General features: G+C 51.8%; 1 protein-coding gene across 6 annotated transcripts in view; it reads right to left on the bottom strand.

Moving 5' to 3' along the window:
• Positions 1-19,393, bottom strand: part of LOC137668696 (cyclic AMP-dependent transcription factor ATF-7) — a 78,361-nt gene that overhangs the window by 22,678 nt on the left and 36,290 nt on the right. For all 6 annotated transcript variants that reach the window (XM_068410432.1, XM_068410431.1, XM_068410433.1 and 3 more), the window contains 2 exons: positions 4,043-4,139; positions 997-1,115 (listed from right to left, as the gene is read on the bottom strand). In XM_068410432.1, the coding sequence (XP_068266533.1) occupies positions 997-1,115; positions 4,043-4,139 (216 nt within the window). The remainder of the gene's footprint in view (positions 1-996; positions 1,116-4,042; positions 4,140-19,393) is intronic.

The following is a 19,393-nucleotide window of genomic DNA, read 5'->3' as shown; positions in this document are numbered from 1 at the left end:
CGTAGCTGCAGCTATTAGGGAGCGCAGCCCAGGAGATGGGTGGTCTTCCATATAAAACGAGTGGCTAGACTGTGGGCTGCTCAAGCGTTTCTATGTGAAACCACAAATGCAAAAGCCACCTTCTCGCAGCGCCGGGAGAACAAAAGGCAGGGAAAGGAGAGCGTAAAACGCCGCGCGGGCCCTGCAGCATACCAATGAGAGCGAGCAATTTATGCTTTAAAGAGCTGCTGTTATTAGGAGAGCGGGTGAAAAGCCAGTTTTCAGTTTTAATTCTGAATTCCTCCGTTCCCCATCTCGGCCAGAAGATTTACGCGGCCGCGCTCCCGCGGTTTATTTCCGAGCGGCGTCGCTGACTGCGAGCGTATGGACGGACATAGATCAATTTAGTAAATGTATGTGCCAGTCTAAGAGCCCACTACGCATCTGCTGCTCCTCAGAACCTGCAAAGGGGAAGCAGGAGGGGGAAATAATCCTTAATTAGCTGCTACCTGATGAGATCCCCTTGTCCTTCAGCCCCGCGCGCCCCGGAGGTCGGCAGGGGCAGCCCGGATCGATAACGCTTGCGGATGAGGGAGCTCTTTGTTACAAATCCTCGCTCCTCTTGCAGCCCCTCTCTCTATTTGCACGTACCCTGACATGGTTCGAACGCTAAAGGCTGAGCTGGGTCCTCTTCCCTGCTGAACGCACCTTAAAGGCATCAGCATTAGGGATCCTGCTGCCCAAGGAGGCTCTGAGGGACATTTTTGCTCAGCCCCTGAGTGCTTTTGAACAGAGTCCCGCTCTTTTCCTGCACCTCCTTCCCAAGCTATGAGGTATTTCAGGTACTGCCCTTTTTTAAAGTAATAATAAACCATCAAAATCCGCTCTCGCCAGGCCTCGCGTTGCAGGAGAGCCAGCCAAAGTCACCCGAGCTAAAAAAATCAAGCCCCATATAAGCCAGCACGTTAAATCCGAGCCCACACTTCGTTACCCTACAACATCTGCCTTTCGTCTTGCCTTTTTCTCGTCATCCTCCGCCGCTTTCTTGAACTCGTGCTCGAAGGAGCTGGCCAGTTCGTTGAAGAGTCCCACTTCTTCGCAGTTCTTCAGGAACCTCGTCGGGGTCGGGGTCTGATCTGTTTGGGTTGGAGCACCGAGCGCTGATTAAAGAGGAGCTAAAGAATTAATTTAAACCCCCTTAGTCCTTTCCAGGGACCCCCAGCAAATGTGGCTTCTGTTTTGTGGAAGTCTGGATGCTTTTTTTTTTGCTAAGGTGTGTTTGCAAAGCAAGTGACAATTCAGAAAGGGGGGAAATAATTTCTTGTTGTTTTGTGTTTCTGGTAAATGTTATTTAAAGAAATAATCACTGCAGTGAGAGGCGTGCAGTGATTTCCATGAAACTCCTGCCTGGGGGTCGTGTCCTGTCCCTCCCACCCCGGGGTTTTGCTTGTCCTCATCTGAATAGGATGTAAATAGTGGGGTTTGATCCCCCTGAAACAGCAGATCTTAAAAATATGGAGCGATGAGAAGGGAAAAGGGCTGATGTGGAACAGAGCTGGGCAGAGTCGCCTCATCCCCGCGCCGGCTCCGGACATTAATGCGCATCCTAAGACAGGCGGCTACGTGGGAGTGCTGAGAATTACCACCACTGTCCAGAGCAATCCCTCTGGGGCCCGTTTTCCACCGTATTAACACGTTGAGTCATGATCTCTCTGGCCATCACCCAGGCTATAAAGCACAAAGAAATCTCCCTGCTCCCAGCGAGCCTCGTTTTTCTGCGTGACGTTAGATCAGGAGCCCAGGTACCCGCGGGAGCCCGGCACGAGCACGTTACACCCAAAGAATCCAGCTGGCAGAAAACTACAGAGATTTTTGGGTTTTTTTAAGCACAAAGGGATAGCTTAGCCTGACCTCCTGCACAAAACACAGGCTGTTTGGCACGAGTGCTCCCCGTCCGAGCTGCGCTAAAGCATCTCCAGAAAACATCCCGTTTGGTTTCAAACTGGTGGAGAGTCTCCCGCAGCCTTTGGGCAGCGACTCCAGCCCTTTCCAGCCTGACTCCAAACCCTCCTTACTGGCTTTGTTCATAAAGCAGAGGCCTCCTCTGAGCACACTTCGGTCCCCCTGAAATCTCTGTTTAATAAACCAAGAGGCTTTGTCAACGCAAGGTCTCAGCAGGAGGCTGGTTTTGCAGGAGCTTTAACAGCTCTCGGGGCTCTTCTGGGACCTTCCGAGCCCGCCCAGGGCCCAAATCTCCAGCAGAAGTTTTCACAACGCCACAAAGCAAAGCCACATAAACCTCTCTCGTCCTACCCTTCCCCAATCCGTCCCCCCAGCAGCTCTTCAGCCCACGGCATCACCCCAGAAGTGCACGTTCCCGTTTAAATACGTCCCTCCGCCGCCAGCTATAAAGAGAACAATTCTTTACGACTCTCTTTTAGCTTAACCACGGAGTTACAGCACGAGATGGACGCTGAATCCTGCTCTTTAACACACGGGCTGCTGCCCTGGGCTCGGCACAAAGCAAGAGGGAGGGAGAGAAGAAGAGAAGCCACAAAATGGTGGCTTAAAAAAAAAAAAATTAAAAAAAATAAAATAAAAGGACATTATATAGGGCAATAACGCCCCAGATCTCACTGCTCAAAGCTTTACAGCCCTCGCAACCCTCCCCGCAGCTCTATCTGCCCTCAAGATCTCAGCCTGTATGAAAGAGGCTCCCACTGACCACAGCTGAATAAGTTTGGGGTTTGGGTTTTATTTTTCCTTTGTGGTTTATCCCGGAGCAACCCACTGAGCATCAGCCCAGAGGGGCTGGGAGAGGGGTTTGGACCCGGCCTCGCTGCTGTTCCTCGGGCTAAAACTGAAGTGTTTCATCCCACCCACGGTTTTATCCACGAGAGTTTCTGCGCAGGAGGAATGTGCCCCTCTGGGAGCAGCAGAGACGAGGACTTTTAAGGCTCAGCCCTGTTAGAGCAGCGGGAATTCAGCTGGAGATGGGACCGTGTCCCATTTCTGCTCCCCCATCACCGCCCAGGGTTTATCACCAACCTTCCCGCTGCGCACCCTGCTTAGAAAGGGGCTGAACAGAAGGAAAAACGACCTTTAGGAGCCAGAGGTTTCTTTTCCCATCCTTCACCATCAGCTCCCATCAGCCTGATCCCCTTCAAAACTCATCCTCCCTCCGGGAGCTGTTTCGCCTCTGCCAGCCCTCCCCTGGGAGCAGCTTCTTGCCCTTCCTAAGCTCCCTTCCACCCCTCCCCGCAGCTCCAATTAACTCAAAGGCTTTAATAAACCCACTGAATTGCTATTTCCTACTTCAACGCCGGAGATGAACCTGGGAAAAGGGTGCCAGGCTCTCGCAGCAGCCGCTTCGTTCCCCCTTTATGAACTCTCAAGGCTTCAGAAAACATTTCCTCCTCTTATTCTCCGCAACAGCCTTTTCACCCAGCCGTACCACAAACCTCACGCCCTTTTAAGAAGCCTTTTAAAGGGCACAGAGTATCTGTAACCAGCAAATCTGCTGCCACACAACAATATACGTGGGGTTTGGGGTGTTTTTTTTATCCCTCAATCTTATAAAGGTGGCATTGAGCTGCCACAGAGCATCACTTGGGCTCTGGAAACGCACCCTCGGCAGTAGCCAGCGCGCTCGATGGTGTTTTAATTTATTAACTGCTAGAAAAATTGACACCTGGGCTGAGGAGAGGAAGCTGGCTTTGTCAGGTTTTGTTCACCGTCCTCAAAGCACACGCAGAAACGCAAAATCCTTTTGTCCATAAATCTTCCAGCCTCAATAAAAACGGTGAGAGCTAAAAAAAAAATAAAAATAACCCCAAAAACCCCCTCACACCCCCCCACAAAACCTGATACCACCATAAAAAAAAAAAATAGGAACTTGGAAGCCTCATGCTTTTCTTTCCTCCTGATTAAATGCAGATCACAAGAGGTTTTTATGGGAGGTAGAGACGTTTTTCAGTGCATCTGGTCCCTGGTATTAATCTTGCAGTCATGGTGTATTAATGGGCAGCGTTTTCGGAGCTGGCCTGGGTTGAGCGGCACATACCTGCTATGATGACTGAGTCGGTTCGAGCGGGGCCGAATTTCAATGTCATCTCATGCTTGTGTTTATGAACTGCCAGGTGGTCCTCGTTTGTAAACCTCTGAAATGAAACAATTTAGCAAAAAAAAAATGGTGAAGAAATGCGTTTTGGTGTTTTACGGGTACATCCTGCAGCAGGGCAGGGAGAGGAGGGGGGGAGTAACACAATCGCTGCTGAGTGTGAAGCGAAACCAGAGCAGGACGAGATTGTTGGAGAATCGGTGTGTGAACACGTTGCTCAAAATGAAAAAGCCATTCCAGGGGCTTCTGGGGGACAAATATTTTTAATAATCTGGGGTTTTTTTTAAGCGGTGGGTGCAACTGATGCAGGAAATGCAAATCCAGCCCGGCTCGGTGAGATGTGCCCCTTTATTGCCCCAATATTGCATGTTGGGGGGGTGAATTAGGCGCTATTAGGGGGTCGGGAACCAATTTTTAGGGTGGCATAGGACAGAGCTGGCACCGCCCGGCGCTTTGGGCTTTATGGAGCGGCACGGAGGCGGCTGCCCACCCTGGCTCTCCCGCAGCACGGTTGTCATCGAACCAGGGTGGGGGGAAAAAGGTGTTTCATGTGCCATAAAGACACCGTCTGAAATTCCACCTGCGGGAGGAAGGGCAGGATTAAAACCCGACCCGTGATGGGGGATCAGCATCCCCCACCCCTCAAGGGCATGGGGGCAGCGCTGGTACCCAGTTGCCGGGCACGGCTGCGCCAGCCCCGAGACGGAGGAAAGGGAAGCGAGGGGAGAAGCAGGGATGGGGTTAAAGCAAATAACCATAAAGAGCCGAGGATGGATTGCGCGTCTCCTAATAGACTGCGACAAAGCGGGGAGAGGCTGAGGGCACCGCAGGATTTTTATGCAGCCAGGAGCTGCGCAGCGTCGGGCTGCTCCTTTCTAGAAAGAGCTGCCGCTGCAGCACACAATTTCTGCCCTTTTCCCCTTCCTTTTTTTTTTCCCTAAAAACAACCAACAAACCAACCACCCCAAAGCCACCTGCTTCCGCGAATTAGCCCAACCCCGGGCTCACTCGCTCTTTCCGATGCTTATTTATGACTCAAATTTTTATATATATATTTTTTTATCGAGCAAAGCTGCGTTTTCCAGGCTGGAAGCCACCGTGGCGCCGTCCCAGGAGCCGTGGGGTGGTGGTGGGGGGACGTTAGCAGAGACAAGGGACAAAACTACCAACACAACGGGCGCACCCACGCCCGGCCCATCCATCTTCCCCCTCGGTGCAATAAGTGCATCACGCAGAGCATCCTTCAAACACGCCGTATCACAAGGTGCTTTCCTTGGCAACTCGTTAACTGGGGCTTAAATTAAAATAAATTAGAGCTGGTGGGACTTAACGCACTCGCAGGGAGAAAAGCAAAGAGGTTTTTACCCGCGTAACCCCGCACACCCACCCACCAGTGGTTTCTTTTCCTAAAGAAACCTTAAATAAAATTTCTCCGTGGTTTGGCCAAAGCTACGAGTGTTTTGGGTTTCTTCCCTCCCCGCAGCTTCCCAAACCCTCAGCTCTGCTCTGGCCCAACTCGTTTCCGAGCGGCGTTAACAAATCTCGGCGACGCCAAAACAAAGGAGAAGCCGCTCGGGCTGAAATCCGCAGCGTGGGTTCGTGCTGCACCATAAATCGCTCGTGGGAAGGGGAGAGAAATGGTGGGAATTGACTCTTTGTCCTGTTTCTAACCCAAAAACCACCCTGGTTTTTAACGTACGTGGCTGCCAACCCCGCGAACGCGGTGACGAGCCGTTAGCGGAGGAAAAATAGGTGAGTTGGGGTAAGCGGAGGAAAATAAATCAGGTTTTTTTTTGAGAGGACAGAGGAGCAGCCGGTTTGAGATGAATATTTAAGCAGGCAGGCGGCCCCGCTGCTCCGGAGAAATACTGAACACGCAGAGATGGGGCAAAAAAAAGGAAAAGGAAGAAAATTCCCAATTCTCTGTTCTGTTCTAGGTGAAGAAATGGGAGGTTTTGAGGTCAATGAGGGAAGCAGCAAGAGGAGGGGGGGAAGGGGGTCACATTTCTCTCCCCCCCAGCCCCACGAGGGGCATGTTTCAGCCCAGCCTCGGTACCTCTGAATTTATTTTAATCTTTCATTTTGCTCCAACGTGGGATTTTTTTTTTACCTTTTTTTTTTTTTTTTCCTAGGGCACTTTTCCTGCTTTCGGTGCGCGTTACAGCTCTATTTAACATCTTTATGTGGTCTCACTAGCTCGGCAGCTCTCTCTTTCTCCGCGCAGAAACGCTCACAGACGCAATATATCTTTCTACATACATTTCCAAACGCCGAAACCTAGAGGCTGAGTCTGGCACTTCAGCTCTAAATCATGTCATTTTACACAGGGAAGAAAGCAGGGGGGGGGAAGAAAAAAATGGAATGAGTTAAAGCCACAGCACTGGCTTTAATATTTAATCTCCTTCCATCAGCAGCTGACATACAGCAGTGTTATTTCAGGCTGCTATTTTGCGGGCGTCTGAATTAAAAAAGAAGATGTAGACTGTAAAGTCTTCGGGGCGAGGGACAAGGCGCTGGGATCACGCCGCTGCCTGTCGGCCCCGAAAGCCTCCACAGCAAAATGCTGAGTAAAAAAGAGTTTAAAACCCCACATGAAGCCCTGATTTCTGCTTGTCTCCCCGCTGCCTTCGGTGCAGGGCACGGAGCACACGGGGTTGGGTTTATTTACCCCCGAGACTGTACCAGCTTTTTAGAGAAAAAGAGATTTAAGGCAGACTAAGGCTGGCCCGGCTGCATTCTTTACTCAACAGGCTGTGACAGCTCGATGAATAAATGTGCTCATTTAAAAATCTTTATTTTAATAGGACACAACACTTCCAGCTGGACCAACGCGCCGTCTCCATTAGAGCAAGAGCCAGAGAATAAACGCAGCGGGCTGAAGCCTGGATCTTTAGTCACAAGGAGATTTTTTTCCATCAGTTTAACAAGCACAACACGAGAAACAAGGGGTTTATTGGGTTTTTCTTCTTGCTTTTGTGAAGCCTACAACCATGGTCGATGCGAAAGGAGGGTCTGCCGACCCTGCCACATCCAACCCTCCGGCCGTGCCGGAGCCCAGCACAAGCTGCACGGCTATTTTTTAACCTTGACAGTAATTTTCAGAGAACATAAACACCGGCTGCGCAGCGAGGCAGCCGCCTGGCCAAAATTCAGTGTTAATACAGACCAGGTGTGGGCTGCGACAGCACAAACTGCTCCACGGGCACACGCTTTAATAAGGGAGACTTTTACCTTGCTGAAAGCACGAGCCCTAGTACGGTCTGCCCAGACCTGCAAGGGGTGAGGAGCCAAACCTGTCTCCCTCAAACTCATCACACGGCTGAATTAATAAGCTGTCATTAAGACGGGGGAAGCCGAAGCGCTGCTCCAACCTTAACTCCAGCACGGCGCTGCCGTTATCCTGCCCACGCTGCTGTGATGTGGTTGAAACACCTGGATACCAGGGGAAACAAAAGACATCAGAACTGCAGCGCTGGAGGGATACGACTGCGCTAAGCTGAGCTCAAATTCACCGAGTTTAAAAGGAGCCACCACAGGTTTCACCTCCAAAGTTCATCTGGCTGCTGCAGTGCCCTACAGGGGCGAGGGGGCTGGGGGATGCTCAAGGGGTCCCCAACCTCCATCATTTGGGGACCTCCCGGTGCTCAGGACATGCAGAGAGCAAGGCCAAGGCCACGGGAGATGCCGGACCTCCCGCACGCATCCCAGCCCACGCAGCATCCCACACCCTCCCCGCGCTTCCCGGCTGCGGCAGACCCGCCGCCTCCGCCCTCCCCATACATCTCGCCGTGACAGGGCTCAGATGGATTTCTAGCAGGCTGGAGAGATATTCCCCCCACTCCAAGAGGTAACTAATGCGGGGTCACGGGTACCCCCGAGGGCTGGGTGCCCAAAGGTTGGCCGTTACGGCTGTGAGTGATGTGACCCCCCAGTTCTCTGCGCAGAGCCGGGCTCCATCTCACCCATTTCCCATCTGAGCAATGACGACGATAATTCCCTCCCTCGCAGAGAGGCTGTAAGGATTAATTCGTTAATGTGCATAAAGTGCCCAGAAACTGGAGTGATTCATAGATTTTAAAGGCCGAGGGGGACCATTACAATTATCTGCCCGGGACCACGTGAAGCCCCAGATGGGCCCATTTCCATAGGAAAGGAGGTGGCACGAGATAACGCCGCAGAGACTTGTTGGTTTGAAAGAATGCAACCAAGTTGTCTGATTTTTTTTTTTACACTTACGAGACGACACGCAAAGATTTCAGACCCGTTTCCTCTCGGAGGGTTCCCCCTAGGGCAGTGCTCACCAGGCCAGGTTCCAGAAGAGCTCGGAGCCCACTCGCTCCCACTGGAAAGCCCGTGGTTAAGTTGTTTTTTGCAGCCAAAGCACTGAGTCCGTCGGAGGTGGCCGCAGCTACGGCTACCGAGCGCTTCTGGAAAGCTGGTTTTGGTGGCAGCGTCCTGCTAGAGGAGGGGAGAGGCTGTGAACCTGAATGAGGATAAAGGAGAAGAGTGAAGGTTTAGGAGTGATCAGCTCAAGAATAAAAAATATAAACCCCACCAGATGATTGCGTACGGCACGTGTGTGTACTCAGAGAGCTCCGTGCTTGAGCACAAAGCCTTTAGCAGGAGGGGCAGCGGCTGCGAGCGCAGCGCGAGGCTTTATACCCCTGAGCCAAGGTCATTTCACCCCGACCCGCAGCAGGGACAAACCAGAGCCTGAAAGAGGAGCGAGAGGAAATCTTCCCTGGCTGCATCATGGGGACGGCAGCTCGGCGGCCGCTGCGGGGCTTTGTCGCTGGTTTAACACCACGCATTAGGTGCCTGGTGCCCTTCCCAAGTTGGAGGCAGCAGGAAAAGCTTATTCCTGCTCCCTCGGGTCCTGTGAAAATCAGAAAGGCCACAGGCAGCTCAGTCACTTCGCAGAGGAGGGGGCTTGGATGCATTTTGGACACTCCCCCCCCCCAACATTGCATCGAGATCATAGAATCATAGACTGGTTTCAGCTGGAAGGGACCTTAAAGATCATCGAGATTAAACCTCGAGATTAAACCTCGAAATGTTATTGTTGGCTCAGGCAACCCCAAGGACCCACGTGGCTACGCCTTTTACTTAAAAAATCTGCTTACATCCTGCCCTGTGATTAATCCACGTTCCTTTCCTTGTTTAAAAACGAAAGAATAAGAATAATAATCAGCAACTCCAGCCTGTTCACAGGCAGCGCTCGGGGCTGGTGCGAGGAAGCCACGAGCAAACAGCCCCAACGCCCTTTAACAAGCGCTTTGTTTGGGCTGATTGTGCAAACCACAAAAATTTGCCTTTTTAGAATTTTTTTTTTTTTTTAAGAGAGAACCATCTGCCTTCAGATTTTGTTTTTCTGGGGGATTGTGTGCTTTGGTTTTGAGCTATCACATCTTTGTGCCATGTCATCTCCGAACGCTCCCACCTCCAGCGAGCCGAGGGAGAGCGGCAGCGAGGTGGGAGCACCTGGGAGGGGACAGAGCAGCTCTGGTTTTTATAAGGCAGCGAGGACCAGGCTGGAGGGAGCGGATTTTTATGAGCAGTTCAATATTCAGCTCCTACCAGCTCAGGTTGCTCCCCAAACTTCCCTGTAATTTAAACAAAGAGTTAACGGAGTTCTGGAGCCCGTCCCATCCCCTTCCTCCTTGGCCAGAAGGGCAGAGCATTTAACTGGGAGTAGGTAAATAATTTAATTTACATTTCTATAGCTTCCCTTATCCCAGAGGGCTTCTCATACACATGCCCCTCCGCTGAAATGCAGGTGTTGCAGCAGGGGGGAAGGCAGCAACCATCTGGCCTCCAGCATACGATGTAGCGGTGAGGAGGGAAGCATTCGGCCAAGGACGTACGGGGCAAACTCTTTAATAAACTCTGTATTCAACTTTTCTTATTTTAATTTTAATTTTAATACAGTCTCATATGGTAGACACAGCCTCTCCTTCACCTCCAGCACACCTGAGCTGAGCATCAGCACGTCTGGGTGTAGAAAAAACCACCACCAACCCTCTGGAGTGGCCAGTAGCCTTCCTAGGAAGGGCACCCATCCCAGCTGGGACACTGGGTGCTTCAGCCACCAAACCTAACCCTCCAGCTACCCAGGAATCCCTCTGCAGCGCCCTGAAGGACCATGAACCAACCTCCTCTCTTTTTTTTAAAAAAAAGGGGTATATGTAAAAAAAAGAGCAGCTGGTTGATGTGGTTTATGGAGCAGCCAGGAGAATTACAGCCCCAAACCCTGGGATGCCCAAACCCACGCTGGGAAAATCAGGCTCCTAAATCTCTACACCGAGTGGGAGCGGGGAGGATTTTCTAAGCCACCGCTACCACCCTCCTCTGCTCGAGGGGGACGGACACCCCGAGGAGCCCCCAGCACCTCAGTCGCAGGCATCGGGCTGCTCCATCCCCATCCATCTCGGATGCAGACGAGCGACGTGGGGACCTGCCCGCGGTGGCACAAAGCCGGCGGCATCTCGGTCCCAGCCTGGATCGTTATTTACCTCCACACGGTGGAGCATTTTTCGCCTTGTTTGGAGGAAGGTTATTAAAATCCCTGTATTAATTACCGCTGCCACATAACTTAAGAGGAGAGGCCCAGCGGTAATTAAGGGAGGTGAGCGAGGGGGTGGAGTCGCCGAGCGTCAGCGGCTCCACAGCTTGTGCCCGCGGATCCGCGCCTGCCCCCCGGGAACCCCCAGACAGCTCCGGCGTGGACGTGAATCATTATTACGTCCCCGGCTCGAATCCCAGCAGCGCGGCAGCTTTTCAGTGTGACCTTGGGCGAGCCATCAATTCTCTCCCTACCTACCAGACAGAGCAAATAAAAAAGGGAAAAGGCAACCATACTTCAACAAGGGCGTTAGGAGAGGAAGGCGAGCGCGCGCGAGCGCCGGGAGCCGTGTGAGAAGCACTGCGGGGGGAGAAAATAATAAATATATTAACAAAGGCAATTACAGCTGCATTTCCCTGACTGTATTTCAAGCGCAGGCGCTCGGTCATTCGTTAGAGCTCAGCATCTCTGCCCGGCACGAGAGGTGGGGAGGAGAGGTGAAGGAAAAGGGGCAGAGGGCAGGGAGCTGGGGCCAGGGGCAATTCCTGAGCGGGGTGGGAAGTTGTGGGGCACCGAGGGAGGGAAAGGGGGAACGATGCAGCCGCGCTGTTGGGTTATTCATGGGGCCCTGCCCTTGTGCAAGGTGGAGAGAGAATTGTGAGCCCCTGGTGTTGGTGGTGGAGAAGAAAGGGGGAAAAAAAGGGGAGAAAAAAAAGGGGAGGAAAAAAGGGGAGGGAAAAAGGGGAGGAAAAAAGGGGAGGAAAAAAGGGGAGGAAAAAAAAGGGGAGGAGGAAAGGAGGAAAGGAGGGAAAAAAGGGAAAAAAGGGAAAAAAGGGAAGGGGAAAAAAAGGGGGAAAAAAGGGGGAAAAAAGGGAAAAAAGGGAAAAAAGGGAAAAAAGGGAAAAAAGGGAAAAAAGGGAAAAAAGGGGAAAAAGGGAAAAAGGGAAAAAGGGAAAAAAGAAAAAAGGAAAAAAAGGAAAAAAGGAAAAAAGGAAAAAAGGGAAAAAAGGAAAAAAGGAAAAAAGGAAAAGGAAAAAAGGAAAAGGAAAAAAGGGGAAAAAAAGGGGGAAAAAAGGGGGAAAAAAGGGGGAAAAAAGGTAAAAAAGGGAAAAAAGGGAAAAAAGGGAAAAAGGAAAAAAGGGAAAAAAGGAAAAAAAGGAAAAAAGGGAAAAAAGGGAAAAAAAGGGGAAAAAAGGGAAAAAAAAAGGAAAAAAAAAAGGGAAAAAAAAAAGGGAAACAAAAAAACCCAAAGACTTCAGATGTACTACAGAAACCCAGTCCAGGCTCCTGCCTTCCCTGCTGTTTACCAAGTGAGTCACCCTTCCTGCCCTGAACGCTCACAGCTCCTGAATGAATAATCTGGGAGCAAAGACTCTTTCTCGGCAAACAAACAGCATCGGCAGCGAGCGACACGCACGCGAGAGAGAATTTATGGAGTGCAAAGAAAAGAATAACAGGAAACTCCTTCTCTGCGTACCCCGAGAAACAAGAACGTACGTGTAAAAATAATTAAATCCGAACTGGAGTCGATTAATTTGTCTGCAGGGCTGAGGATTTGTGCTCGGGGAGGCTGCGGGGATCTGGAAGCCGCTGGCCGGTGGCCAAGGCTGTCGGTACCGCAGGGGCGAGGAGAGGCTTTGGCAGCAGGTGCCGGAGCACCCGCAGCTCCGGGTATGAACCGCTCTGGCTCCCCCACCCCCTGTCAAACCGCTGCTCGGCCTCGCTGGACACGCAGCCCTTAAGCCCTGGGTGCCAACGGGGGAGTCCTGCAGCCACACGTCCCCCGCGCCTCGGCTGGGACACCGATCGCTGTCGGTACGGGCGAGGCGAGCCCAGAAACGCAGGGAAAGGGAAAGCGAGTGGCTGGAGGCAGCAGAATGGAGCCAAAACCAGGACTCAGATGTCTCCTTTGGATCTCGAGATGCCCAACGCTGTTGTGTTGGAGCCAGGGTCTGCGGTCGGGTCCTCGAGCAGCACGGCCGGCGCCTCAGGGAGCTGGGTGCCCACGCGCGGGACGGTGACGTCTCCCTTTCTGTACTTACCCCGGGAAGAACATAAGAGGAAGGTGTGCTGGGAAAGCAGGACTCCAGCAGTGGCCTCTGCTCCTGACAACTCCAATGCAACCCCCCTACGGTCATTTCCAAAGCCAGTTCTCAAGGGCTGAGGGAGCAGAGGTTAAATTTGGTCTCGTCCGAGATGTTTGGTGGTTGTCCTCTGGGAAGATGCCTCACAGAATCACTGAGGTTGGAAGAGCCCTCTGGGATCATCGAGTCCAACCATGGCCCTGACACCACCATGGCAACTAGACCAGGGCACTAAGTGCCATGGCCAGTCTTGCCTTAAACCCCTCCAGAGATGGTGACTCCACCACCTCCCTGGGCAGCCCCTTCCAGTGTCTAATGACCCTTGCTGAGAAGAAATGCTTCCTCATGTCCAACCTGACCCTCCCCTGGCCAGGCTTGAGGCTGTGTCCTCTTGTCCTGTCGCTGGTTGCCTGGGAGAAGAGGTCGACTCCCACCCCGCTACACCCTCCCTTCAGGTAGTTGTAGACTGCACTAAGGTCACCTCGGAGCCTCCTCTTCTCCAGGCTAAACACCCCCAGCTCCCTCAGCCGGTCCTCGGAGGTCAGACCCTCCAGACCCTTCACCAGCTTGGTCACCCTCCTCTGCACTCGCTCCAACCCCCAACATCTCTCTTGAAGTGCGGGGCCCAGAACTGGACACAGATTCAAGGTGCGGCCTCACCAGTGCCGAGTACAGAGGGACGATCCCTGCCCCAGACCGACTGGCCACACTATTCCTAAGAGAGGCCAGGATGCCATTGGCCACCTTGGCCACCTGGGCACACTGCTGGCTCACGTTCAGCTGGCTGTTGATCAGCACCCCCAGGGCTCTTTCCAACCACTCTTCCCCAGCCTGCAGCACTGCCTCGCACCAGGCTAACGCGATCCTCTCCGCTGCACTATTGTTTCAGGGCTACGAGAAAACCGATCCTACGAAAAAAAAAATGTTAGCTCCAACGGAAAAAAGCTCATTGTGCCAGCGTGGTGCGGCTTGAAAAAGCCGACGTGACTCAGCCTTGACCTTTGAACAACACTACAATGAGAAGAAGGATGCCGTGGTCCCCATTCAGGTTTTTTAATGCACTGGGAAGGTTGATTTCCTTCAATTCATTTGCAATATTTGGGTACGTGCCCACCCATTCATGGTGTGCGAGCCTCTCCTCACAGGCTTCATCGCCTGAAAAAAGGGGGTTTTTTTTGTGGACCTGAGCTAGGACCTCTCCTGGGGAAGCTCCAACAGCGACAGTCTGGAAAGGGCATCATGTTAAATGAAGACAGAATTTGAGTGGCTTAGAGGCTTGGGTTTTTCCCCTTTTAATGTTGGTGTTGGCTAGTTAAGAGGGAACCAGCTACAAGGAAGCGCAGACCCACACAACCAGAGGTGTGTGGGCACGACTTAAATACACTCATGCAGCCTAACAATGAGGAGGGTAATTATTGAGGGTGGTAGATTGGGTATCATCAAGTGGAGAGGGACAAAATACAGGAGAAAGAGAGATTTATGGATCCTTGGCCACCTTGAGAAGCGACTGGGGCATTTTGGAAATGAGGCGTAGAAATAAGAGGGGTCTGGCCCCCTTGGTCTGTACTGCAGAAGCTCCGTGGAGATCGCTCCGTCCAGCTCTGATCTCCAAGGACGTCCCAGAGCAAGATGTGAAACGAGAGACTGAGGAACCCACCGAACCCCTGCAGCGTGGGGCGGCCAGAGTCATCCCTGCCCTCACATCCCTCCCCATCCACCCAGAATCACTGAGGTTGGAAGAGCCCTCTGGGCTCATCGAGTCAACCATGGCCCTGACACCACCATGGCAACTAGACCAGGGCACTAAGTGCCATGGCCAGTCTTGTCTTAAACCCCTCCAGAGATGGGGACTCCACCACCTCCCTGGGCAGCCCCTTCCAGTGGCTAATGACCCTTGCTGAGAAGAAATGCTTCCTAATGTCCAACCTAAACCTCCCTGGCCAAGCTTGAGGCTGTGTCCTCTTGTCCTGTCGCTGGTTGCCTGGGAGAAGAGGCCGACTCCCACCCCGCTACACCCTCCCTTCAGGTAGTTGTAGACTGCACTAAGGTCACCTCTGAGCCTCCTCTTCTCCACGCTAAACACCCCCAGCTCCCTCAGCCGTTCCTCGGAGGTCAGACCCTCCAGACCCTTCCCCACCTTGGTCGCCCTCCTCTGCACTCGCTCCAACACCTCAACATCTTTCTTGAAGTGCGGGGCCAAGTACCTGTACCCAAGGAGCTCCCAGATCTTACCCGAGCGCATGATTCCCCCTCACTCCCTTCACCTTCTCCCTTCCAAGGAGCCCTTAGAGCCCAAACACCTTCCCAGCACCAGTCTCACCAACACCACGCGTGAAACAGCCTTTCTTCGTGCCTCTCCACACCTTTTTCCCCCAGAGATTTTGGCCAACCAGCCCCTTCACTCTTTTTCTGCCCCCCACTTTCCACAGACAGACACAAAACCAACTCCTGTATTTTACACAGGCCACGATTACCCGTGATAAGTTACCAGATGTCAGCGCACCGCCGTAATTAAGCTTTTAAAAGGAGAGAGGCAGCAGGAGAGAAAAAAAATTCCGGGCGTTTGACTATTTTTGCCTCTTGGAAGAGCCACCTGCTTTATCGGAACAGGTAGATTTATGGGCATATTAACGCTGCGCCGCGGCTCCCACCCTGATGAGGTTCTCAGTGACCCTCTTCTCTCTCGAGATTTATGATTTCTCACAGCAGACTGTTGCAGAGGGGTCTAACTCCAAGCTCTCTGCCTGACTCCATCCTTCACCCGGAGCACCGGGAGATCTCCCGCGCTGAGGATGTGGATCCTTTTGCTCCCCAAATCATTACGCAACTGCACCGGCTTTCACAAGGGGCCAAGTTTTCCCCAGCAAGTCAGGGCAGGTTCTCGGGGGAGCAAAGCTCACGCTCGCTCCCAAACGCCTCGCACCGCCAGAGCTCACGCCGGGGACGGTTTCAGCTCCCTACGCAACGGGATCACGTTCGAGGAGCGCATTAATGCGCTCCCAGCTCTTGTCTGGGGACTCAGTGACCCGACAAAATCCCCAGCAAAAGCCTTGCTGGGCCTGAAGCTGCCTCCCCAGCTGCAATCCGCACCAGCCCGGGGCTCTCGCTCGCTTCTAATTGCCTCCTTAGCCACCCCTGGCTAATGGCAAACCCTTTTAACATCACTTTCCACCTGCAGCCCTTAATAAAAATTAAGTGGATAAACTCTTAAGTGCAAGGAAAAAAAAATCAGAGGAGATAGAGCCAAGCATAACGCAAGCAGCTTTCCCATAAGCTCTTCCCCGCGTTGGGTGATGTACAGCCCTCCTCCTCCTCCCCAGCCTCGCACGCAGCGGTTCCCCCCGCCAAGGTGCCAACCGGGTGATGATTCAGCGATGGAGAAATATACAGCTGAGGTCACCAAAAACCGCTTCCCTCGCATCCTTCGGGTCTTTAACAATTTTTCCGCCTACGTTATGGGCTGCAGATAATAAAATTCCACACGCAGTCAAAGCAAAACGCATTTAAATTTTCTTCTGAAGCTTACAAATGTTTGAGGGTTTATAGCAAACATCACCCAAGCCTCTTAAAAAGGGAGATGAGCCAACGCAGCGATCACAAATTGGTTTTTAATACCTCAAACGTGCGCAGGAAACAACCTCCCCCAGCCACAGAAACAAAAGCTCGGGTTAATACCCCCACGAGGAGGTGAATTAGCAGATTTTATAAGCCACGATTTAAGACGTCGCACCTTTCTCTTCAGAGCTGGATCTGGGACCACATCGTGCAGGGACTTTGCGGGTGTCTGGGGCAGCAGGAGCAGGGGAAGGCAAGAGGCTCACAAGAAAAAAGCCAGCGAGATGCACACGAGCAAAGACATCGTCGGGATGATCCGCTCCTTACTTTTAAGTCTAGCTTAGGTTGCTTAAAATCCAGTCCTTTGAGTATTAATTCTTATAAATAAGCTTTTTGGAGACTGAACCGCTCGCCTCCCTCTCTGAAGCCCACATTAAGGGGGTTTAAGCAGATAAACTTGGCTGGTGATGCTCTGAATTCCTGTCCCTTATTCCAATGACCTACCCCCAAAATAAACCACCCCGCTTCCCTGCCTAAAAGCAGCGACTGACACAGCTACACGAGACACATTTACTGTTTATAAATAACCCGAAGAAGCAGCCGAAAACCTCTAACTGCCCCCAAAACCAGCCTGATTCAACATTTTTGCAAGAACATTTTATGAAATGGTTTAATTTAAGCAGGCTTTACTGCCGAGATTAATTTATAGCTTGTTTTGCGCCGCTGCAAAACTCTCCCACTCCATCCCCTATACACACACGATTCTTTATTGTCTAGATGTTTACTCTCCGGGGGGAATTTTAGGACTTTAATGTTTTTATTGTTTTAATCCGGCGTATAAAAGAAATTATTTGAGCCAAACAGCTGGTACAAGCGCTCGGGAAGCGCGCCGTACAGTTTCTCCGCTTGCATCGTTAAGCAGGTGTTAAATAAACACGATGCCACGCTCCTCCCGAGATTTACCACGGCAGGAGGTTTGCAGGGGATCTTTTAAGAACGACAGGGGTGTTACGGAGCCGACGGCTCAGCCTCTCCCTCCACGGACCCTTTGCTATTCTGCCAACACACCCAGGACTTGCTTTAACCTAAATTCCTCCAGACACGAACCCGGGGAAGGGGTGAATTGTGGCAAAGAAAAAAAAATCCCCGCTCGCTACCTCATGTACACAAAGGGGATTTCTGCAGGTGGGCCATGTGCTCTCTTCTTTATGCACAGAGAAGAAAAAAGCCCAAAAGGGACTTTATTTTCTTCCCGACACACACACACACGTGGGTCCTTTGTGTGGCTGCAGCATCGCACAGCAGCATCCTGCATCCAATAACGCAGCGATTCCATCAGCCCTCCACAAACCTCACGTTTCTTCCCGCGTCAAAAGAGCTCCTAGAAATAAACGTTATTTATTGGGAGCTTTTACACCTCAACCCAAGAACTGACTCTTTAAGGTTCTCACGCAAAGCAGCAACCACCAAGGGGAGAGACGTGTCAGCCAAAATCCCCCCGAAGCTTAAAAAAGGCATGACTAGAAATCCCTTCTATGCACGGCTCCGCTTTCGTTCTCAGATCTCACATGAAATCTCTAGAAAGGACTTGAGAAATTATGGCTTAAAGGGTTGTTTTTTTTCCCACCCCACTCTCCAGAAATGAGATGCTCGGGGAGTTTTTTTTCCCCCCCATTGAGCACATCAGGACACGGCGTCTCCTCCTCGCCCCGTGCTCCAGCATCGCTGCCATCGCCGCATCGATCGCCCGACGCGTCGCTCTGCACCAGCAGCCGACCCGGCTGCCGCAGAGGGCGGAGCGGCCTCCGCCAGCCAACAATGCCCAGCGAGCATCCTTGGGAAGAGGAAAAAAAAAGAGGATTTTTAGCTGCCTTTTCAATTCCCAAGAGCCATCTCTAGCTGCCTCCTCGCGTCTTTGCGAAGCTCGGTTGCGTCTCGCTAAGATTAGAGAAGTGAACAGGGGAAGCAGGCTTATGATAAAGAAAAAAATCCCCTGGTTATTTAGATATTGAAATAAAAGCAGGTCACAGGCTTGGGGGTTACTAATAACTCCGTGCAGGGTCTAAGGAGCCAAAGGAAAACACCCCTCTCCTTCTCCTTGCGACCCAGCACCCTCCTCAGCATCGTTTTCACTGGGGAAGGAGATGGAAGTCCCAAGCAGAGTCCCCCCATCTTATATTTTTGTCCTTAAGTGACAACTTGGCTGGATTTTATGCAAGAAGTTTACAGAAAATCCTGCAAACTCGTGCACCTTTTGGAAAATTAAAGGTATCCACGATGGCACGATAACGAGGCCTTTGTCAAAGCCGCATCCGCGCTCGGGGAATAGGTTATATGTTCACGCAGTAAAACACACAGCCTTAATAATTTTCTCAGACAGGTAGCAAGCCAGGCTTTGAACAACAACAATAAAACCACAAAATCAAACAGCCTTGTCTTCAAAAGACTGGTTTTAACATAAGGAAATATGTCAGTGGCCAAGAAAAAAACACCCCAGAGCTCAAAAAAAAGGCAGGAAAAATTCCACCCTGAGCGTAAGGCAGGCTTAAGATCTCTCTGTCGTTTCCTAACCAACCCCCCTCCCCTAAAACCTCCAAACCCAGTGCCTGATTCCTCATCTGCTGCCGCACAGCACAGATGAAAAACAGGTTTTTACAGTTCTTGAGATAAGATCACGGAGGTTAAACCCACGAGCCACGGTCAGGTTCGCACTGGGCTGCAGGAGCACGCAGCCACCAGCAGCTTTCTGCTCCTGTTAAGCTCAAGACCACAAGCCAGCTTTTACACCGGTCTAATTTCAAGTTAATAAAAGAGCCTGGCTCAATTTATGGCTCCGTGCTAGCAGCACACGCAGTTTGCATTTTTGATATGGAGCAAGAGCTTTAGGTAAAGGACCGGGCTGAGCTTAGCTCGTTCCAAGCAGAAACTCCACGGTTGTGAAACCCTCTTAAATCAAAAAGAGAAGAAACCATTCCCTGCAAGTCCCCGGCCGTGTTCCTTTGTGGGTATTTTTGCAACCCTGCTCATGTTCCCAAGAAAGGGGAAACCCTCCCTCCCCGGTCCCCTCCCCGCTGCAGAAAGTGGAAACCGTCC

The sequence above is a fragment of the Nyctibius grandis genome, chromosome 11 (genome assembly GCF_013368605.1).
Source record: "Nyctibius grandis isolate bNycGra1 chromosome 11, bNycGra1.pri, whole genome shotgun sequence".
Taxonomy (NCBI): Eukaryota; Metazoa; Chordata; class Aves; order Nyctibiiformes; family Nyctibiidae; genus Nyctibius; species Nyctibius grandis.
The sequence above is the reverse complement of the archived record's forward strand: the minus strand, read 5'-3'. Positions and strand labels throughout refer to the sequence as shown.